The following is a 24,350-nucleotide window of genomic DNA, read 5'->3' on the forward strand; positions in this document are numbered from 1 at the left end:
CTCCTGGGGATGAGCCTCCCTGGCACCGAGGGATTACTACCAAGTACCAGCTGATGATGTAACTAGAAAATGACCTTGAATACAAGGGTCAACTTGGACCAGCAGAATATCTCAGTCTACATATAATACCAGGAGTTAAAAATGCTTTTTGATGTGAATCAAGGAGGAAATGGAAAGGACAAATGAGTTTATATGGCTATGAGTCTCCAAAAAAGAGCTGGAAGGTTATCAGAGGGGTTGCCCTTATGCACACCTCAGCGGAGTCCCAGAGACAGATAAAGTAGATACAACCCCAGGTATTGGTTATTCTGAGGTCTACAGAGACCCACAGGTTCTATGGTCATGGCAGATGGAGTTCAATGCCATGTCAGTTGGCCCTTCTTTGGAGTTTGTGTTTCTGTGTGATGGAGCTGGACTCAAATGTGATCTTTTTTCACAAGCCTCTCCTGTTATGTTTCCCAGAACTGCAGTTGGTGTTGGGTTTTAATATATACCCAGAGGATCTGAATCTCTGGACTGACCATATAATAGACAGGTCCTGAGCCTCAACAGACTTCAGCCCCTACACTCTGGTTTATTGTCCTCACCCCACTCAGCCAACATGGAGTTGAAGAAAGTCAACCACCACACCATGGAGCCAAGAATGGCTACAACTGAAAGCAGGAGGATTGCATCCAGCATCCTGGTGGAATCTAAGCCCCCTCTTGATATAGATGTGGAGTGGACACAACCAATCCAAGTTCCACAGGATGGAGGAATAGAATATGGATTACAGTGGACTTACTGATATTCTCCTCATGAACTATTGTGATTACTAAGCAAAGAAAATGTGGCATTGGTGTGGAGAAAGTGGCCATGGTGACTGCTGGGTGTGGGGAATGGGAGGAAGAGATGAGATGTGGAGGCATTTTTGGGACTTGGAGTTGTGCTGGGTGGTGCTGCAGGGACAATTACCGGACATTGTATGTCCTCCCATGGCTCACTGGATGGAACGTGGGAGAGTGTGGGCTATGATGTGGACCGTTGACCATGAGGTGCAGCAGTGCTCAGAGATCTATTCACCAAGTGCAATGAATGTCCCATGATGATGAAGGAGATTGTTGTTATGGGGGGAGGAATGGGGTGAGGGGGTGGGGGGTAAATGGGGACATCATATTTTCTGAATAAAATAAAAAATTAATTAATTAATTAATTTTAAAAAAATAAAAATAAAACACATTGCACACACACAAAAAGAAACACAGATTCCCGTGCCACTGACAACAACAGAAGTGGCCAAAAAACAAGAACACACAGCGAATGGACACAGAGAACAGACAACTGGGGGGTGGGAGGAGAGAGAGATGAAATTTTTTAAAAACACAGTACATTTTACATTTCAGAGCTGGATAATAAAATATATTCTATCTTTTTTTTTAAGTAGGTACTGGGGATTCAACACAGGACCTTGTATATGGGAAACAGATGCCTGACCACTTGAGCTACTTCCTCTCCCTTTCAATACATTTTTAAAATTCTGTAAAAGTCTGGTTTTTAAAAGGAAATACTGTACATTATTCATTCATTCAATCCACTATTATTTATATTTATAGCACTTCCAGATCTGTTTTTTCTGTCATCCATGATGCCATATGAAGATGTAATGGTTATGTCCTTAAATCCCCAAAGGTTTAATTATTGTGTGTGTGTGTGTGTGTGTGTATTCTTGGAAGCTTTCATTCCAGAAAAATCTTACCAGTTTATATTACTCCCAGAGGTTGGGTGTCATTTCCTTGCAATCTTTATTATTTTCTCTCTCACCAATGGGTGGGAAATGTTATTACCCCATTGTATTAAACAGCAACACTCCATTACTAGTGAAAACACCTTTTTCATTTTCCATTTTTGGATATTGTGGCAGTGTGGCCCCAATTTCTCCCATCTCCCTGTGTCCACAACCCTTGCCACACCATTTTTCAGTGAGTACCCTACCACTAGGGGTGGGATAACCCCTTGACTCGGCCATAGACTTGCTTAGTCAGTGTGACATAAGCAGTCAGATGCAGATAGAGGCATCGAATGGGCTTGTACATCATGCTTAGACTCTTGCCAGTACCATGTACACATGGTGCACCAACCAGGGGGAGGATGAGAATCCTGCAGGAGAGGTGAAGTGCCCCCATCATTGCGCCAATGACAGACAAGATCAGCCGGCAACTACACAAACAACTGGTATGATAGTGGACCCCCTACGTGAACTCAAACTAAATTGTCAGCCCACAAATTCATGAACAAAATAATTCTTTATTGCTATAAGCCACTGATTTTGGGGAGGGATTGTTAGAAGAATTATTGTGGAAATAAATAACTGGTACAGATACCTGTGTTTTTCACTTTATGCTTCTCCTACCAGAAACCAGATCAGAGCTGGGAGCATGTGTCACTGCTGCTCCTTATGGGCTGTGACCTCGCCTTACTCTACCTGCATCTTAGGGTTTCATTTCCATAAGCAGCCCTGCAGCAGGTCAAAGAGCAGACTTGTTTGTACTTACTATAAAAGCCAGGAGACCCCAAGCTCAGTGTTCCCCTCCTATAATAACCCATCCTCATGGGCACTTTGTGTCCTTTCTGTGGGGCTTGGAGTGTGTGGAAAATGGATACAAAGTAAGCATGAAATGCTGGCGGCACCTTTTGCTGTGAGCAATAAGTTTGTTGTCTCTGACTACAGGAGTCTTGCATCTTCTGCCAGTACCCAAGAAACAATAATAGGCTAGTTTGCACATGGGGTGAAAACCTACATCTTCATGGATGTTGTTAACGTGGGAAAGTGTGGAAAGGGAGGGAGCGGGGCATATGGGAATTCCTTATATGTTTTACATAACATTTATGTAATCTAAAGCTTCTGTAAAAATAAAAAGATAGTCACTGTTAAAAAATAAAAATAGACCGACAGCCTTCACAATTCTTGATGGAGACACCGCCAGGAAGGATAGGACAAGTGGGCAGGGGCCTGGAAGGCAGCAGGGCCAGTGCTCCGCAGTGCCCCCACCGCTCTCCACTTCCTGTGCGAGTCACTGAGACAGCAGAGAGGGGCAGAGCCAGGCTTTACTGGGGACTGAGAATGTCCAGAGCATTCTCCTTGCTCACACACACACATATACACACACACACACACACACACCACGAGCTCCTTTCGTCCTTCTACAAGAGGCAGCAGTACAGAATCACCTTCTAAAGTGTGCAAGCCTTAGACCGTGCATGAGAGAGAATAATACGCCCTCCATGGAATTGCTGCAGAGAAGCTGGTCCCAGTTCCCAGCCCTGTGTGGCACTCCAGAAAGAGTCGTTCATTCCCTCTCCTCAGTGCCACCTCCTACAGGCCAGTCTTTCTCCCCAGGAGCCGCCGGAAGGCCCTTTCATGTCCTCAATTCTCAGGCTGTAGATGAGGGGGTTCAGCATGGGCATGAGGGCACCATAGGAAGTGGAGGTGACCTTTTCCCGGTCAAGGATGGTCTTATCCTGAGGCGTCATGTAAATGGAGATGGCCGAGCTGTAGAACAGGGTGACCACCCTGAGGTGGTACCCGCAGGTGGAGAAGGCCTTGACGCGGCTCTCCAGGGACCACATCCACAGCATGGTGGCCAGGATCTGGCCATAGGAGGCCACGATGAAGGCGGAAGGGACCAGCAGGATCAGGGCATTGGTGCCCACCAGGAGTGACTCATAGAGACACAGGTCTGAGCAGGCCAGCTGAGCAGGGCCAGGAGCTCCCACGAGAAGTGGTTGATGACTCGGTGGCCGCAGAACTCCAGCAGCATGTTCAGCACAAGGACCACCGTGAGCAGGAAGGCTGCGGCCCTCGAGGCCCCAACCAGCAGGCCAAGAAGCTGGGGCCCCATTTGCACAGACTAGCGCAGGGGTCGCCAATGGCCACACAGTGATTGTAGGCAATGGCAGCCAGCAGCAGGCACTCCACGATGCCCAGGTAGAGCCCTGCGGCCATCTGGATCAGGCACTGCTCCAGGGAGATGGCAGAATTGCTTACCAAGATGTTGGTGAGGACCTGCGGCATGCTGGAGGACGTGCAGCACATGTTGAGGAAAGAGAGGTTGCTGAGGAAGAAGTACATGGGTGTGTGGAACCGAGGATCACAGCAGATCAGGAGCAGGATGAGGCTATTCCCCAACAGCGAGACTGAGTAGGACACTAGAAGCAGGGAGAAAAAGGTGGCCTGAGCCTGCGGGTGCCAGGAGAGCCCAAGCAGAATGAAGTAGGTGCCCTCTGTGCTGTTTCAGACACCCATGCTCTCCCTGAAACTCGGGCCAGATGGACAAACGAGGAGCACGAGGTTTTTTGAGATCTTGCCTGCAGATTTGCTTACATGAGATTTTACTCTTTGGAGGCACCAAGGCGAGACTGTCCCACGGCACTGCCACAGATTATGCCCCTACACCCGCCATTGCTATGACCTCCCTGGGGTCTACTTGATGACACCCACCATTTGGCAGCATTAATTGACCCATTCAGTGGTTTATTCATTCATTGGTCCAGGGATTGAGTGATTGTTGGGTGGACTGAATCATTCATGCATTAGGTAATTCATCATTGATTCTTGGATTGAGCGATTGTCAGATGGATTGGGTCAGGCATTCATTATTGCTTTTACGTATTGATTAATGATTTATTTCATTTATTAATCTGTAATTGAGCCATTATTCACTAATTCATTTATTGACATCTGTTCATTAATCCAGGAAAGATTTTGAGCATCTGCTAACTAGGTCCAAACTCTATCCTAGACAATAGAGTTATGATTTTGAGCAAGAAAGGCTGGCTCTTTCCTCCAGGAGCTCACATTTTAAAGGAAATTTAGAAAGCAACACACATGTCTTATGTTTGGTCCTCTTTTGTGCTTTAATTGGCTCAATTTTTAGCAATTGAAACAGTTGAAACATTTCAAGACCAGATTGTGATGGTCAGCCTGCCCTCTTTAGGTGAGGATTTCCTCTCCAGCTTGCCAGTCTCCGGGGCACAGAGTTTATGTATCATCTGCCATTTTTCATCTTCCTGTTGCTATAGACCTTCTACTCCTGACCTGCTTCACTCACTGATTTCTCTGTCTGGCCTCCATGGATATTTAAGAATGAGAACCATGGTCCATCAAGAACTCTTCTCCTCTTGCTTCCTCTTAAGTATGGATGATGTTGTGGGATGTGGATGAAGTATTCATTCATTCATTAATCTTTTAGTTGAGCTAATTTGTATGTATAACTTTTAAATATTCATAAAACTGATGTTGGGAAGCCCACAGTTCTACAAGTGCTAACACATGTATAGATTTATGTAACCAACACCAAAATGGAGATGACGGTAAGACCGGAAGTGGCACTTCAGCCCAGGTTTAAATCCAAGCTCAGTCCCTTATTGACTGTGTGATCTTGGTAAAGTGTATGTCCACTCCTGATCCAGAGTTCATCTGTAAAATGGGAATAAGTAATTCCCTCACAAGAATTCCATGAGGGATATATGCAATTATGTTTAGGAAGTGCTGAGCAGTTGTGGTAACTTGTAGGTGAAAATGAAGGAAACTATTTCTACTTATGCTCAAATTTTCAGAAAAGTAGAAAAAATACTGCAGAGATAAAAATTAAAATAAAGCGCTTAGGTCTATTGTAAGATATAGCCACTGCTAACATTTTATTATAAATTCTTTGCAATATTCTTCTAGGCACAAACAAGCACACATGCATATACAGAAGCAAAACAGGAATAAATACTTCATTCTATTTTATCTTCTTTTTTCATTTACCAAAATAGCAACAACACTTTTCTATAAATAAATAAATCTGACTTACTTAATTCTTAGAATATGTTGTATTCTAAGGCATAGACATATGTGCCATGAGTTAGGTCATTTGTCCTCAATTCTCAACATAGAGGCTATTCCTATTTTTTTTTACTACAATAAAAAGCCTTTGCTAAATATCTTGTACATACATCTTTGCATGCTAGTAAGATTATTTGTTTAGGATAAATGCTGAGAAGTGAAATCCTTTCCTACAAGGTTAAGGACAAATATCTTAAACAATATTTTTTTTAATGTGGAGAAATAAAGGAAATATAAAAGGAAAATAGGATTCCCTTACCATTCAGTCATTCATTCATTAAAAGAACAAATGTGTATGACCCATTTTCTATGAACCCTTTGGGGACACAGAATGAAGAAGGCAAAGTACCTGAACCCAAAGTAGTCCAAATCAGGAGTGGGGTGAAGGATGTAGAGATCAAATATGTCAATAAATCTGCAAAAAAAAAGTGTACAAGGACCCTAAAGTGGAATGTCATGGGAACTGAGGCTGAGAGTTGGTACTTCAGTTCTTAGTGAGGATTTGAACATCTTAAGGGGAAGGGTCTCCCACAGGGCTGACAGGGACACCTAACTCACACAAAGCCACCATGCTCCAGAAGTGTGTCTCACCACTGGCAAAACCCTCCCTGCCTTCGTCCCAGGGCCTACTCTGGAGAAGGAGGGAATCACCACCACCATGTTGTACAGTAAGGTGAAGAATCACCACCATATTGTAAGGTAAGGTGGGAGAATCACCAGCACAACCTTGTATGGTAAAGTGGAGAATCACCAACAACATGTTGTAAGTAAGGTGGGAGAATCACCAGCACAACATTGCATGGTAAGGTGGAGAATCACCACCACCAGAATCACCACCATATTGTACGGTAAGATGGGAAAATCACTACCACCATATTGTATGGTAATGCTATAAGGTGAGGTAGGCGAATCACCACCACCATGTTGTATAGTAAGGGGGAGAATCATCACTATCATGTTGTAAGGTAAGGCGGAGAATCACCACCACAATTATTATAAGGTAAGGTGGGAGAATCACCACCATGTTCTATGACAAGGTGGGAGAATCACTACCACCATGTTGTATGGTAAAGTTGTAAGGTAAGGTGGGAGAATCACCACCACCATTTTGTATGGTAAGGTGGGGGTTCAAGTGAGAAGAGGGCAACCAGACAGAGAGCTGGGCCATGCCAGATGCTGAATAAACTCAAGACTTTTCTACCTTTCCCTTTGCAAGTCCAGAGGTTCCCACCTCTCTGGGGTTGTCCAAAGATCTTGCTTTTTTCCTGCTGAGCTCACTTGCCAGGAACCTTTCTCAACCAAGTTACAGAGATTTCTTGTCTCTTCCCTTTCAAAGACAGGGTTCATATTGAGTGCTTGGTCGAAGGAGGTAATAAACTCATCTGCAGATTCTCTCCATTTGTTAGAAATTGCTTCCTAAATATTATTCTGATGTCACTGTAGCATACTCACTGCTCTTACCTTGCTGACTGCCTCCACCAAGTTCAATGTTCCCATCCCATTTTTTCATTTAACAATATATTGGAAATTTATTTATATCAATATCTTAAACTTGCCTTATTATTTTTCATTCCTGCAAGGATTCTATTATATGGATTGACCACAGTTTCTTTACTCAGTCCCATATCTACTTCAATTGTTTTCTCTCTTGGATACAACCTTCCACTTTTGATTTTTTTAATGTGTTTGAAATAATCCTGTTTATCGCTCAATTTTTGCAAGTGACCATATCCATAGGATAAATTCCTACAGGTTGAATACTTTAGCAAAGGATTCACGCAGATGTAATTTGAATGAGCAGCAGAGAGAGTAGTTGATAGCCAGGATTTGGGAGCTGGGTGTTCTGGGTACAAACCTTAGCTCATCCACTCACTGACCGAGTGTTGGACCTGTTGCTTAACTTCTCCTGGTCTTGGTTTCATCATTTTCACAATGCATATAGCAATGCCCTCATCACTGGGTAAGATGAGGATAAAATGAGGTCATACTTGTAAATTACTTATAACAGCTCGAGGTGAAGAATAAGTGCTCCATAAATGCTTTAAATTTTGTGTTGGCACCAGATTCCAAAAGACCATGTTGCATGATATTTGGCCTTGATTCTGAGCTATGGTCTGACAATTATCTTGGAAAGGGGAATGGAGAGATGAAATGTTGAGGCTCTCTACCATTGACCTACTGATCTCTCATCTAGTAACCTAAACCTTACAAAGTCCAAATTCTTTATAACTCAGTGTTTCTGGATGTCTCTCAAGTACCAGCAACTCAGGATGTCCAGAAAAGCATAATCACCTCCACCCCCTGCCACCTGCTCTAAAGGCCACCTCCCTTCTTCCCCATATCAGAAATGACTGCCACTTTCCCAGTTGCCCAAACACAACATTTGGGAGCCATCAGGATGACAGCTCTTTCTTACTCCCCGGATAGTCAATCTTACATGGATGCAGACTGCACTGCCCAACATCTCTCAGATCCACCCACTCCTCTCAGATTCTCATCACTTTCTCTAGAGGCCACTCGAATCTTTCATTTGAGTCTCCACTGCTGCTTCCCTGCTGGTGTCCCATACTCTCATCTTCTCTTCTCTCCTTCCACTCCACCTTTTTACAGCAGCTACAACAGTATTTCTAAATAGCCATTTATAATCTCCGCCAGGACTCTGAGTAGAACCCCTAAGTCCGGGCTCATCTTAACCCCACCAATCTCTGCTATCCCAAATCCCTTGCACCTCAATTTCCATGCTCCAATACCGGCGACCTCCATCTGCTTCTCAATCATGACCAGCTTTTTTCCCTCATGGTTCTTGCACCCTGAGATTTCATGAGGCTTAAGTCTAGCAGGGAACCAAGAATGATAAGAGCAAAAGAACAAATCACAAGGAATAATTCCAAACTCCAGAAGGGGAGGGGGAAAAACTTGTCAGTGAAGAAACTTGTCACATACTACAAAGTACCTACCAGTAATTCTCAAGACTGTCAAGGTCATCCAAAACAAGGGCAATCTGAGGGACTGTCACAGACAACAGGGGTCATAACAATGAAATGTAATGTGGTATCCTGGAGGGGCTTGTGGAACAAAATAAGGGCATTCGGTAAAAACTAAAGAAATCTGAAGAATGTAGAGAATGTAAGGAAGAAAAATGTATCAATATTGGTTCATTAATTGTAACAAAAGTTCCATACTAATGAAAACGTTAATATAGGAGAAAGTGGGTACAGGTTGTATGGGAATTCTATATTCTATCTTCACAATTCTGCAAATGTAAAACTTTCATAAGAACTCAATGTTTAATTTTTAATAATTTGTAAAACTCTAGGTTCCACGACGAAAAATTAAATGTTGCTTTAAAAATGATAGAGCAGACCCAGGGTGGCTATGTTTTTATTTTGTTCATCTGGAATATAAGAATTTGTTATGCCTGGATGTCTTTAAGTGGAGCATGCACTATCCAGTTGTTTTACAGGTGCCATTACTCTCCATTGTCTTATACTTACCCAACTCTCACATCTATATTACCTGCCTAGCACTTGTAGGAAATTGAGTCTGTGACGTCAGTAAAAGACTTCCAGACCTAATCAAAGGGGACACTGAGCTTTCCAATGAAATGTTGCTAATGTTGGAGGATTAAAAGCGTGACCCTATTAGTATGTCCAGGGGGGAGAAGGGAAAATATCCCAGATAGAGAGCATGGGATGGATGGACGGATGGATGGATGGATGGATGGGTGATGGATGAAGAGATAAAGCTGTTTACATTTGAACATCTTCTCATCCTCCGGTACCCAGTCACATACCTGGCACCAGCAGCAGTCTTATCCGGGAACTTCAGACCCGTTCTTTCATGGAGAGACCACACACAAACAGGAGGCAAGCAGCTGTAGGACTTAGGATAGAGGGAAAAAATCATTCCAAAGTGGTCCACGTACAAAGCCAGGACCCAACCATTTTCAAAGCAGAACCCCCAGACAGTAGGACATATGTCCCATCTGTCTTTCTCTCTTTCTGTCAGCCCCTTCTGGTTCCCACATGGATCTTCTGAAATCCCCCTGGGATGGCTTTAGTCGAGGTAGGGGAAGGCCTGGGTAGTGGGAGGGAGCTAGAGTAATTGGAAGACTCTCACCCCTGCAGTCTCTGGGCACCTGGAGCCACTTGAGGGGCCCAGGGCTTCTTAGTAACTGATTGGACTGGGAAGTGAGGCAACAAACTCTTAGGTCCCTCAGAACCATGAGAGCAAAAGTGTGTGTGGGTTTCTTCTCCCTCCCACAAAGTATGGACTTCCCTGAGGGAGCAGGTGGCTGCAGAGGTGCTACAGAAAGCACCAACTCCACTTGGATGGCTCGGGGGCCTTTGAGCTTTTCTCTTCTTGTCTGTACAATGGGCAGAAAAATCCCTGTTGTCATACCCCATTAAAGGCTCATGGATGTGGGATGAGAAGACCTCATGAGACCACTCTGGACTCATTTCTGAACACAAAGCATGACCATTGTCCTAGCCACAAGTGACCCAACATTCTCCTCTCCTGGTTCATGTGAGAGATGGCTGCTTCTTTTTTTTTTTTTTTTAACTCATTTTTAAAAAATATTACATTAAAAAAATATGAGGTCCCCATTCACCCCCACCACCCCCACCCACTACTCCCCCCACAGCAACACTCTCCCCCATCATCACGACACATCCTTTGCATTTGGTGAGTCCATCTCTGGGCATTGCTGCACCTCATGGTCAATGGTCCACATCATAGCCCATACTCTCCCACATAACATCCAGTGGGCCATGGGAGGATCTACAATGTCCGGTAATTGTCCCTGCAGCACCATACAGGACAACTCCAAGTCCCGGAAATGCCTCCACATCTCATCTCTTCCTCCCATTCCCCACACCCAGCAGCCACCATGGCCACTTTTTCCACACCAATGCCACATTTTCTTGATTACTAACCACAATAGTACATGAATAGAATATCAATAAGTCCACTCTAATCCTTACTGTATTCCTCCTTCCTGTAGAACTTGGATTGATTGTGTCCATTCCACATCTATGTCAAGAGGGGGCTTAGATTCCACATGGATACTGGATGCAATCCTCCTGCTTTCAGCTGTAGGCACTCTAGGCTCCATGGTGTGGTGGTTGACATTCTTCAACTCCATGTTAGCTGAGTGGGGTAAGTCCAATTAATCAGAGTGTAGGAGCTGAAGTCTGTTGAGGCTCAGGGCCTGGCTATCATATTGTCACTCCAGAGATTCAGATCCCTTAGATATGTCTTAAACCCCAGCACCAATTACAATTCCGGTAAAGTAACAGGAAAGGCTTGTGAAAAGAGATCACATTTGAGTCCAGCTCCATCACACAGAAACACCAACTCCAAAGAAGGGCCAACTGACATGGCAGTGAACTCCATCTGACATGACCAAAAAACCTGTGGGTCTCTTTAGCCCTCAGAATAACCAATACCTGGGGTTGTATCTACTTTATCTGTCTCTGAGATTCTGCTCAGGTGTGCATAAGGGCAATCCTTCTGACAACCTGCAGACTCTTTTCTAGAGACTCATAGCCATATAAACCCATTTGTCCTTTCCATTTCCCCCTTAATTTAGGTCAAAAAGCATTTTTAACTCCTGTTATTATATGTAGACAGGGATATTCTGCTGGTCCGAGTTGAACCTTTTATTCAAGGTCATTTTCTAGTTACATCATCAGCTGGTACTTGGTAGTGATCCCTCGGCACCAGGAAGGCTCTTCCCCGGGTGCCATGTCCCACGCTGGGAGGAAGGCAGAGCATTTACATGCTGAGTTTGGCTTTGAGACTGGCCACATTTGAATAACACGGAGGCTGTCAGGAGGGAACTCTTAGGCACAGTGCTGCTCTAGGCTTTATTCTTATTTCAGGTGTATAGGCTCACAAGCATAGTCATTAGTATCAGGGGCTCACTGTTGGACCCTCATTCCTTCCTGGTCCTTGCCATTGCACCCGGGGGACTGCCACTGCTCCCCTAGGGACCACGACAGAGCCCCCTGGCCAGGAACCCAGCAACCCCCCCAGCTGTTGTTTTTAATTGTTTCCACTCTGAGTATATCCAAACACTTCCATGCATGCCAGACACATGCCCTGTATAACTCCCTGTCAACCATATGTCCCCTGTCAATAACATCCCATACCAATATTCCTCCACTGCCATTGTTGAACCACTCTGTGATCCAAAACTTCATGAAAAGTGAAGCCCAATAAAATGCTAGGTTCCCTTAATAGTAAAATGGAATATAGCAATAAGTTTAAAGGTTAGATATAGAATACATATTGATTTGGAAAAATTCTACATCCCATCTTTTTCTTTTCTTTTTTCCTAATTATTAAGCTTCTCTTCACAAGAGCTATAGATCACAGTAATTCATATATACAATATACAGTACTCCCACATATCCAATATAAAATCTTTTCCCTTCCACAGTGATAATCTTTTAACATATTCATACCATATTTACTGAAACTGATGTACAAATATTGGGACAATAGCTTTCAAACAAGGTAACATTTGTGTTTACAGTGTGATTTATACTTTAGGCTATACAATTTTCTAAATTTTTAGTTATCCTATGTTTTACATTATGATTTACATTATTAGTCTGTCGGCCTCTATATGTTTTTGGTGTAATATTACATGTTTCATATCCATCCTTGCGTACTCTTGTGAAACACTTCTATTGCCCTCACAGTTACGTTGGTTCCATCTATTCAATATCTATTTCCCCCTCCCCTTGGTGCCCACAGTGACAGTCAGTCTTCATTTCTTGAGGAGCCATGTTCAGAGATACTTGCAACAGTGTTGAGGGCTTGACATGCTCAACTGTCCTAGGGAGCCACCATTTCTCTTGAGAGATACAGTTCCCTCTATTTGATGGCATTAGGATGTGGGTATACCTTCACTCCCCAGGATGTGGGTATACCTTCACTCTCATTATATGGGTCTCTACCCAATGATATAACACACTCTGGCAAAATGAGCATTCAGATATTCCCTAGGAGTCTGTCCTACATCAGATTATCCCCTTTAAGTATCTTAAACAGGTAACTTTCTTAATTATATTTTGAAAAAGTTTTCTCAACATTATACTCTCAACCAATACCTGACAATCTCCTATGTTCGTATGTTGCCCCACCCTCCCCCCAATTTTGGGCAATATTACCCATTCGCCCATCCTTAGCTCCCCTCAACCCCGCAAAGCCCCACCCAAAGGTAAAGCTATGCCCCAATTTTATCCCTTCCTTGTACACATACTTACCTCCAGCTAATCATAGATTTCACCCATGTAGATGTCAGCTTACATCCTTCCTCTACCCCCCGATTTCCTGTAAACCTATCTTCCAGTCTCTAGCTCTCTGAGGCAGCTTGGTATACTTATTTCATATAATTGAGGTCATGTAGTATTTGTCTTTCAATGCCTGGGTTGCTTCACTCAACATAAGGTTCTCAAGATTCATCCATGTTATCACGTGTATTTGTAGTGTATTTGTTCATAAAGCCGAGTAGTGTTCCATTATATGTATATACCACATTTTATTGATCCACTCATCTGTTGATGGGCATTTGGGTTGATTCCAACTTTTGGCGATAGTGAACAATGCTGCTATGAACATTGGTGTGCATATATCTGTTTGTGTCCTTGTTTTCAGTTCTGCTGGATATACCCAGAAGTGGAGTTGCTGGGTCATATGGCACGTCTATGGTTAGTTTTTTGAGAAACCGCCAAGCTGTCCTCCAGAATGGTTGGACCCTTCTGCATTCCCACCAGCAGTGGATGAGTGTTCCCCTTTCTTCACATCCTCTCCAGCCTTTGTATTCTTCTGTTTTTTTCATAGCTGCCAATCTTACGGGAGTAAGATGGTATCTCATTGTAGTTTTGATTTGCATTTCTCTGATAGCTAGAGATTTGGAGCATTTTTTCATGTGCTTTTTAGCCATTTGTATTTCTTCTTTGGAGAAGTGTCTGTTTAAATCTTTTTCCCATTTTTTAAATGGGTTGCTTATCTTTTTATTTTCAAGATACAGGAGTTCTTTATATATGCAAGTTATAAGTCTCTTATCAGATATATGGTTGCCAAATATTTTCTCCCATTGTGTAGGCTCCCTTTTTACTTCTTGACAAACTCCTTTGAGGTGCAGAAGGCTTTAATTTTTAGGAAGTCCCATTTATCTATTTGTTCTTTTGCTGCTCATGCTTTTGGTGTGATGTTCATGAAGCCAGTTCCTATTACAAGGTCTTGTAGATGTTTCCCTACACTGCTTTCCAAGGTCTTTATGGTCTTGGCTCTTATAGTTAGGTCTTTGATCCATCTTGAGTTGATCTTTGTATAAGGTGTGAGATGGTAATCCTCTTTCATTCTTCTATATATGGATATCCAGTTCTCCAGGCACTATTTGTTGAATAGGCCATCCTCTCCCAGTTGAGAAGGTTTGGTGGCTTTATCCAATATTATATGGCTATATATATGAGGTTCTATATCAGAACTTTCAATTCAATTCCATTGGTCTGCGTCTCTCTCCTTATGCCAATACCATGCTGTTTTCACTACTGTAGCTTTGTAGTATGTTTTGAAGTCAGGTAGTGTGATTCCTCCAATTTCGTTTTTCTTTTTCAATATGTCTTCGGCTATTCGGGGCCTCTTTCCTTTCCAAATAAATTTCATAGTTAGTTTTTCTCATTCCTTTAAGAAGGCTGTGTTGATTTTTATTGGGATTGCATTGAATGTGTAGATCAGTTTTGGTAGAATAGACATCTTGATAATATTTAGTCTTCCTATCCATGAACAGGGAATATTCTTCCATTTATTTAGGTCTTCTTTGATTTCCTTGAACAGTCTTGTGTAGTTCTCGGTGTATACATTTTTTACATCTTTAGTTAAATTTATTCCTAAATATTTGATTTTTTAATTTAATATTGTAAATGGTATTTGTTTCTTGATTTCCTCCTGAGCTTGCTCATTATTGGTATACAGAGATGCTACTGATTTTTGCGCATTGATCGTATAACCTGCCACTTTACTAAACTCAAGCTTTGTTGTAGACCTCTCAGGGTTTTCTATGTATAGGATCATGTCATCTGCAAATAATGAAATTTTGACTTCTTCCTTTCCAATTTGAATGCCTTTTATATCTGGTTCTTCCCTCAGTGCTTGAGCAAGTACTTCTAAGGCAATGTTAAATAGAAGGGGAGATAGTTGGCATCCTTGCCTTCATCCTGAATTTAGAGGGAAGGATTTTACGATTTCTCCATTGTAAACGATGTTGGCTGTGGGTTTTTCATATATACTCTCTATCATGTTCAAAAAATTTCCTTGTATTCTGATCTTTTGGAGTGTTTTTATCAAGAAAGGGTGTTGTATTTTGTCAAATGCTTTTTCTGAATCTATAGATATAATCATGTGATTTTTTGCTTCAATCTGTTTATATGGTGTATTACATTGATTGATTTTTCTTATGTTGAACCATCCTTGCATACCTGGAATGAATCCCACTTGGTCATGGTGTATAATTCATTTAATGTGTTGTTGAATACAATTAGCAAGTATTTTGTTAAGTATTTTTGAGTCTAGGTTCATTAGAGAAATTGGTCTGTAATTTTCCTTTCTTGTGGTGTCTTTATTTTACTTTGGTACTAGGGTACTGTTGGCATCATAGACAGAGTTAGGCAATGTTCCTTCTGTTTCGATTTCTTGGAAGAGTTTCAGCAGGTTTGGTGTTAGTTCTTTCTGGAATGTTTTGAAGAATTCACCTGTGAAGCCATCTGGCCCTAGGCTCTTCTTAGTTGGGAGGTTTTTAATGACTGATTCTATCACTTTACTTGTGATTGGTTTGTTGAGATCATCAATTTCTTCTTTCGTCAATATAGGCTTCTTATGTGTTTCTAGGAATTTCTCCATTTCCTCTGAATTGTCATTTTTGTTGGAATATGGTTTTTCAAAGCATCCTCTTTTGATAGTCTTTATTTCTGTGGGGTCAGTGGTGATATCTCCTTTCTCATTTCATATTTTGTGTATTTGCATCTTCTCTTTTTTTTTCTTTGTTAGTCTCACTAAGGGTATGTCAATGTTATTGATCTTCTCAAAAAACCAGCTCTTGGTCTTGGTTATCTTTTCAAGTGCTTTCTTATTTTCTATTTCATTTAGTTCTGCTCTTTTCTTTGTTCTTTCCTTCTTTCTTCTTCCTGTGGGATTACTTTGTTGTTTGTTTTTTTTTTTACTAGTTCTTCCAAATGTACAGTTAGTTCTTCAATTTCTTCTCTTCCTTCTTTTTTGATGTATGAATTTATGGCTATAAATTTCCCTCTCAGTACTGCTTTTGCTGCATCCCATATGTTTTGGTATGTTGTGTTATCATTATCATTTGTTTCAAGGTAGTCATTGATTTCTTTTGAGATTTCCTCTTTGACCCACTGTTTTTCTAAGAGTGTGCTGTTTAATTTCCATATCTTGGTGTGAAATCTGGGCCTCTGGCCCTTGCAGATTTCCAACTTCACTCCACTGTGGTCAGAGATATTATTTTGTAAGATTTCAAACTTTCTGATTCAATTAAGCCTTTCTTTGTGGCCTAGCATATGGTCTATCTTGGAGAATGATCCATGTGCACTTGAGAAACATGTATATCCTGCTGCATTTGGGTGTAATGATCTGTATATGTCTATTAGATCCAGCTCCTCTAATACACTGTTCAATTATTTTGTTTCTTTAGTGATTCTCTTTTGAGATGTTCTGTCAAGAGTTGATAATGATGTATTAAAATCTCCCACTATAATTGTAGATGCATCTATTCTTTCACTTAGTTTTTCCAGTGTTTGCCTCACATATTTAGAGGCACCCTTGTTAGGAGCATAAATATTTATGATTGTTCATTCTTCTTGAGAGATTGTCCATTTCACTAATACGTAGTATCCTTCTTTATCTCTCACAATTGTTTCACACTTAAAGGCTATTTTGTCTGATATTAATATAGCTACTCCTGCCTTTTTTTGGTTATTGTTTGCTTGTAAGATTGTTTTCCAACCATTCACTTTCAGCCTCCATGAATCTCTGGGTCTAAATGTGTCTCTTGTAGACAGCATATAGTTGGGTTATATTTCCTTATCCCATGTCCCAGTCTGAATCTTTTGATAGGTGAGTTTAATCCATTGACATTCAGTGTTATTACTTTCAAGGAATTATTTATGTTAGCCATATTTTGATTGGATTTGTGTTTCTCATATTTTGTTTCTTTGTTTGTTTCTTCTCTTTTTGTCTTTTTTGTTGCTCTTACACTCTCCTCCTACTCTGCCTGTCTTGTTTTTTCCTTTCTTCCTGCAGAACTCCCTTTAATATTTCTTGAAAGGCAGGGTTCTTGTTGGCATACTCTTTCAATTTCTGTTTATCTATGAATATTTTGAACTCTCCATCATTTTTGAATGCTTGTTTAGCTGGGTAGAGTATTTTTGGTTGGAAAGTTTTTTCTTTTAGTACCTTGACTATATCAACCACTGCCTTCTTGCCTCCATGGTTTCAGATGAGAAATCAGCACTTAATCTTATGGAACCTCCCTTGTTTGTGATGGTTTTCTTTTTTCTTGCTGCTTTTAGAATTTTCTCTTTGTATTGAGCATTGGATAATTTGACAAGTATATGTCTTGGGGTCGGCCTTTTGGGGTATATGATGTTTGGGGTGCACTGTGCTTCCTGGATATGTACATCTTTCTCTCTCAGTAGATTTGGGACGTTTTCAGCCATTATTTCCTGCAACACCCGTTCTGTCCCCTGTCCCTTCTCTTCTCCTTCTGGGATGCCTATAATACGTATGTTTGTGCATTTTGCATTGTCATTCAGGTCCCTAAGTCCTAGCTGGATTTTTTCTATCTTTTTACCGATCAATTCTACTATCTGTTTGATTTCCAATGTACTGTCTTCCACATCGCTAATTCTCTCCTCTGCCTCTTCTAATCTGCTGCTATTTGCTGCTAGTGTATTTTTGATTTCTTGAACTGTGGTGTTCATTCCATCATATCTGTTATCTTTTTGCGTATGTCTGCAATTTCCTCTCCAAGTGTTTTCTTCATATTGTTAAACTCTTCCTTTACTTCATTAAGTTTGTCTCTGATATATGTTCTGAGATCTTTAATTACTTGTCTGAAGTTCTGCTCCCCTTCCTGGTTTTTAGTTTGTTCATTGGATTCAGCCATGTTTTCCTGATTACTGGTTTGGTTTGTAGTTTTTTGTTGCTGTCTGGTCATCATTTTATCTTGATGGGTTTAATCAGTTCCTTAGCTTCTTTGTCTAGTCTTGGGGATTAATTAGCTGTTGTTCTTGCATAAGTATTATATCTTCTCTTTGTCACTTTGTTCTTCTTATTCTAATTTCTTGTTGCTGGCTGAGTTCACTTTGAAGGAAAATATTAGGGCCAGGGAAAGGCAATTGTGTAAAAAAGGAAAATGTTTAAAGTAGTATTGGTAATAAATTTTAACAGAGCAGTAATATGAGATCTGGGAGGATGGATATTAGATTCACATAAGTTGTGTAGAGTTATAGCAGTAAGTAGAGTACCTATAATGAGGTAGTCGACTGAATATGGGAGGAATATATTATGAATTAAAAAGCCAGTGTTTTTATGAGAGAGGGAAAGAGAAAAGAAAGACAATAGTATCAAGAGTGAATAAAAGAAAACAAAACAAAGGTATTAGAAATTAAAAGTTATACAATTTGGGGACCAAAGAAAGGGAGGTGGAATATAGGAGAGACAATAGATGATGGAGGATATCAAGATGTGGGGGAAGGGGATAGTGTAGGTGGCCAAAATCAGTTCACACAGAAACGAGGAAATGGAGGATGAGGAATCCCAGCAAATGTGAGGTGTTCCCTGTAGCAGCTATTGAATAATTAAGATAAAATAAAATAAGAAGAAAAAGAGAGAGAAGAAGAAAAGTGGGAGTGGGCAAAGAAAAGGAAGGGAAACAAGCAAGAAAAAGAAAAGAAGAAATAGAAGAGAAAAAAAAAAAAACAACCCAAATAAATTTAAAAAGACCTTGGGAGATACAATGGGAGAAAAGACTAGGAGATAATGCAATATTAGCAACCAAGACAATAAAAAAGAAAAAGAAAAAAGAGAAAAAGGAAAGGAAAAAAAAGGGGGAATAAAACTGCAAACGTCGAGGGCTAGGACAATCAAGGACCTCAGATGGACCTCAGGACATGGTGGATTCAGGGATGGGACGTCTGTGATACTGCAGATTCAAGAGGTGTGAGTCTCTGGGGTGTGGGCCACCAGGGTTTAGGGGACACAGACCTGGCAACCTCAAATCCGATTAACAGGGAGCCTGGGAACACCACAGTGCAACACAGCCTTCAGGGATCCCCGCAACTGGGTGCCAGCCCTTTGGGGGGGTCACATCCACAAACTCTGACCTCAGTGTCAGAAACCCACAATTCCCCCTCTCACAAGAGTCTCTTCTGTCGCTGTCTCACCAATTCAACTTCAGGACACCTCCCGCCCTGCAAGCCACCGAAACAGCCTGCTGGTGACGCCTCTTTATTGCAGCCAATTTAAGGACCGCTGCAGATCGGCAGCCAGCCCTAGGGGACGGGGCTCTAGCCAGAAGCACTGATCTCCGTGTCAGAAACCCAAAATTCCACGCCTTGCAAAAGACTCCTCCGTCTCTGTTTCACCTAATCGGCTTCCAGACACCTCCCACCCTCCATCCCCTGAATAGCCCGCTCAGGGCTTATGAATTCCCCAGCACAGCAGAGTCTCCAGGAATCACCACTGCCATGCCGCCAGCCCCAGGGGGGGGCATCCTGCATGCAATCCCTGTCTCCATGAAAGAGAGCCTCAATTCTACCTTTTACACGAGTCTTCTCTGTCACCGTCCCACCAAATCCCACCAAATCGATGTCCAGACACCTCCTGCCCTGCAAAACCCCAAAACAGCCTGGTCCTGAAGTATTTCCAATGCTGCCCAGCCACCTCTTTGCAGGAGAGACTAAGGTGCACTCACTCAGCCACCATCTTGTCCCACCTCCAGATGGCTGCTTCTTTACCAACTTTATCCCTAATTTAGGCAGTGCTTCCTGTTTTAGAAAATATTTATTAAGACATCCAATCAGGGAAGCGGATGTGACTCAAGCAGTCAAGCTCCCACCTACCAAACGGGAGTTCCCTGGTTCAGTTCCTGGTGCCACCTGCAGAAGACGAGCAAGACAGCAAGCTGGCACAACAGGCAGGCATGGCACACTGGTGCAACAAGATGACACAACAAGAAGCTTGGAAATGTAGGCTTTATTCTGTGTGATCATGTTCCCAGCTGACAGTTTGTGCTCTGTTACTAAAGGAAGAATAAAAATTACTTTTGGGAGATGATTAATAATCTTTACCAGGGAAACCTCCCTTAGAGGGTTGTTATGAGATTTTATGTGTGGTAGTCTATATAAATGGCTTGGAATTGCGTCTGAAAGACAGAAAGTTCTCAATACACAATAGGTAAAATTATAGGCATAAATCATTGGAAATATGAAGTTCAATGAGATATTGCTATCAAAGTTTATTATTTATCTTTTTATTTTATTTATATTTTTATGCAAATGTGGTATATATTTACATTGTAATATGTCATCTATATTTATCACTCATTTATTTCTCAGCCAGCTCTACTGAGCACCTACCATGCACCAGGCATTGTTTTAGCCCTGGCACCAAGGACGGATGAGCTCTGTACTCCTGTAGTGCTTGCTGGGATCTATCTTCAAATTGTGTGGCTAATAAGAGAAGAATAAGGTAGGAATGGCCCATTGTGCCTGAAAATTTGGGAAATTAGGAAAAACTCCATGGAGAAAGTCACCTGAAGCTGAGCCTGGAAGGGAGAACAAAGAAGGACAAGGGCTTCCTGGCAGCTGGAACAGCGTTTGCAAAGGCAGCTATGGCAGAGGACAACAGGTCCAGGAAATGGTGAGACTAGTTCAGCTCACACCAAAACCTGTTCAGGACCTTGAATTCCAAGTTTAAAAGGTATGGTTTTAAGTTATGGGAGAAAGAAAGAGATTTAAATAAATATTTTAAACACTTTGTATTACAAAAGCTATATGTGCTCACTACAGAAAACTGAACTCACAGAACACAGCAAATGAAAATAAAAACAAAGCACTCACAAGGTTGTCCACCCAATGTCAATCACCATTAATATTAATTAATATTTTATGGTATTAATTTAAAATACTTCACTATATCCATATAGACACACATTGCATTTTAAAAATTGGAACAGAATTATACCATACATGCTGTCTTATACTCTGACTTTTCAATATCATGTTATACAGTTGACATCTTTCTTGGCAGTAAATATACTTACAAAAATTATTTTTCATGAGACCTTAGGATTCTAATTGTGGATGTGCTGCAATTTTGTTATCATTGTTTTTAGGAGGTACAGGGCTTGAACCCCAGACCTTGTATATGCGAAGCTAGTGTTCAACCACACAGCTCCACTTGCCACCCCCGCAGTTTATTTTAACCAAACACTACTGTTTTATAGTTTCCATTATAAAGCCTCTGCTGTGAACACAGCTACATTGTTGCAAGTATCCTAAACTATTTTCTTCGCATAAATACCTTATGGTGATGTGCTGAGACAAAACACATGCACATGGAGGTTTCTGATGCATGTTACCAAATTACCCTCCAGAAGCACTGTATTAAATTCAATTAATAACTCTTTTTATTGCTTAAATTTACAAAACAGCTTTTACTTTCCTTGAATTTTGGGTATGTCTATGTATGCATCCTCAAAAAATCTGTACAAACGTATGTGGGCATTTACAAAGCATTTGTTCTAAAATAAGGTTTTATTATTTTAAAAATAAGATTCACATTACTCTGAATTTTACCTTTTTACTAACAAATTTATCCATGCCTTCAGGTCCATACATAGAGCTATAATTACTTGTTTCTAATAGCTTCATAAAATTTTAGGAGGCACCATAATTTATTCAATCATTATCCAGTTGATGTATATTCACATTCTTTCCAGTTTACACCACTCAGAACAATGTTACAATAGACAATATATATATTTTTACAGACCAGTGCTTTAATTTTTTCCCAGCAGACCAGTGCTTTAATTTTTTTCCAGATATTTGCAAAAGTAAAAATGCTGGTCAAAGTGTAGGCATAATTTAAATTTTAATGGATGCTACAAGTTTCTCTCCATGAAAGATTATTGTTGTTATTATTGTTATTATTATTTCTAATAAGTAGTGCATCCACAAGCAATATATGAGAAATGGTGCTCACTTTCCTACAGGTTTATTACATCATGTGTTAAAAAATTACTTAAAATTTTCCTGACATGATACAGGGATGGTAAAATTGGTTGAATTAGCAAGCTTACTGTATACCAGTCAGGTTTTTATGTTCATTGATCATTTGTTTTGTTCCATCTCTGAATTGCTTGTTTACAACTGCTCTCAATCTTATTAAATCTTTATATATGTATATAATGATACATATATAAATATATAATACATATTTTTGTATTTTATATAAATAATATATATCAACCATGATAATGACCATTTAGTAAAACACTTTGGAAGTACCTCAAAAGTTAAGCATAGTTACCATTATGACTCAACAATTCTGTACCTCCTAGGTATATATCCAAGAGAAATGAAAACTAAAATCCACACAAAAACTAATACACAAAAGTTCACAGAACATTATTTACAACACCTAAAAAGTAGACTAGCCCAAAAACCCATCAACTGATGAATAAACAGAATGTAATAAATACATAGAATGGAATATTACAGAGCAAAAATAAGGGATGAAGTACAAGCACATGTTACTAGATGGACAAAACTTGAAAACATGTGAAGTGAAAGAAACCAGGCACAAAATGCCACATATTTTATGACTCCGTTTATAGGAGATTCCAAAATAAGCAAATCCAAGAGATGTGAGGAGGTTGTTTCCAGAGGCTGAGGGTATAGAGGGAATGTGGAGTGACTGCCAATGGGAACAGGGTTTCTTCGAGGGGTGAAGAAATGTTTTGGAATTAGATGGTGATGATGGTTGTAAACCTTTGTGAATGTCCTAAAACCCACTGAGTTGTACAGTTTAAAAGGGTGAAATTTATGGTGTGAGAACTCTATCTCAATAACAAAGCAGATCATTGATAACTGGAGAGCTGTCCCATGCTCAGTCAGCTGGTCAACCGTAGGACCCATGCAAGGTTTTATGAAGAGCTGCCTGGACGTCCCTGTTCCGCAGGCAGTAGATGATGGGGTTGCACATGGGCGTGACCACCGTGTAGATGACCGACAGCATCTTGTTGAGGTCCATGGCTTCAACGCGGCTGGGGCAGGCATAGATGAAGAGAGTGGCCAAGTAGAAGATGCCTACCACAACCAGATGGGAGGTGCAGGTGAAGAAGGCCTTGCGGCGGGCAGCCGCTGAAGGCATGTGGAGCACAGCCCTGCCAATGGCCACATTGAGGCCATGGTCACAAGGAGGGAGCCCCAGAGGATGATGATGGCAGAGATGAAGTCCACCAGCTCTGTCAGGGACACATGGGTGCAGGACAGGTTGAGCAGAGGGGAGGCATCACAGAAGTGGTTGAGGACATTGGGGCCACAGTAGGAGAGGCTGGTGATGCAAGCTGTTTTGACCACTGAGACAAGCAGCCCACCAAGCCATGAAGCCATGGCCAAGCCCAAGCAGACCTGGGGCCACATGAGCAGTGGGTAGTGGAGTGGGTGGCAGATGGCCACGTAGCGGTCATAGGCCATGGAGGCCAGCAGGGTACACTCAGTGCCAACGAGGGAGATGAAGAAGAAGAGTTGGGTCATGCAGGCTGTGAAGGGCACATGGCAGGGTCCAGTCCACAGCCCCACGAGCAAGCTAGGCATGGTCACTGACACATAGCACATCTCCAGGCAGCTCAGATTGCCCAGGAAGAAGTACATGGGCTTGCAGAGCTCAGTGTGACTAAAGATGAGGTAGATAATGAGTGTGTTCTCCAAGAGGGTCAACAGGTAGAAGGTCAAGAAGATGACAAACAGGGCACCTCTTATACCCATCCTAGTGGACAAACCCAGAAGGACAAACACTTGGACTCTGGTCATATTGTCCAACTCCACAGACCTCTCCATCTGAGAATGAAATATACTTGTAAAATACTTTATAAATCTCAATTGTAACGAATGTACCTTCCACATGTAGAATGTTAATGGGGGGAAGGAAAAGAGAAAAGATATTGGGTCTGGGAATCCCTTATATTCTGTGCTTGTCTTTTCTATAATCTAAAGCTTCTTTGAGAATAAAATTTTAAAAATAAGACACTTGGGAATATACAGAAAAAATGTCACTGTATACACAAAACAACAGATCTTACAGTAATGAAAGACAATGCCAAAAATTATTTTTATATCAAAATTTTTTCAACTTTTTGAATTTTATTTCTTTTTAAAATTATTGTTTC

The 24,350-nt window shown here is 41.2% G+C and overlaps 1 protein-coding gene and 1 pseudogene across 1 annotated transcript; both read right to left on the bottom strand.

The window, feature by feature from the left end:
• Positions 1-3,339: 3,339 nt before the first annotated feature.
• LOC131274184 (olfactory receptor 13H1-like) lies at positions 3,340-8,644 on the bottom strand. The gene is made up of 3 exons (XM_071209016.1): positions 8,617-8,644; positions 3,889-4,185; positions 3,340-3,716 (listed from the first exon to the last, which is right to left on the bottom strand). Exons 1-3 carry the CDS (start codon positions 8,642-8,644, stop codon positions 3,340-3,342), a joined length of 702 nt encoding a protein of 233 aa, XP_071065117.1.
• A 14,436-nt stretch (positions 8,645-23,080) lies between these two features.
• LOC101426678 (olfactory receptor 6Z7-like) lies at positions 23,081-24,021 on the bottom strand (annotated as a pseudogene).
• Positions 24,022-24,350: the final 329 nt, after the last annotated feature.

Source organism: Dasypus novemcinctus, chromosome 18 (assembly GCF_030445035.2).
Source record: "Dasypus novemcinctus isolate mDasNov1 chromosome 18, mDasNov1.1.hap2, whole genome shotgun sequence".
Taxonomy (NCBI): domain Eukaryota; kingdom Metazoa; phylum Chordata; class Mammalia; order Cingulata; family Dasypodidae; genus Dasypus; species Dasypus novemcinctus.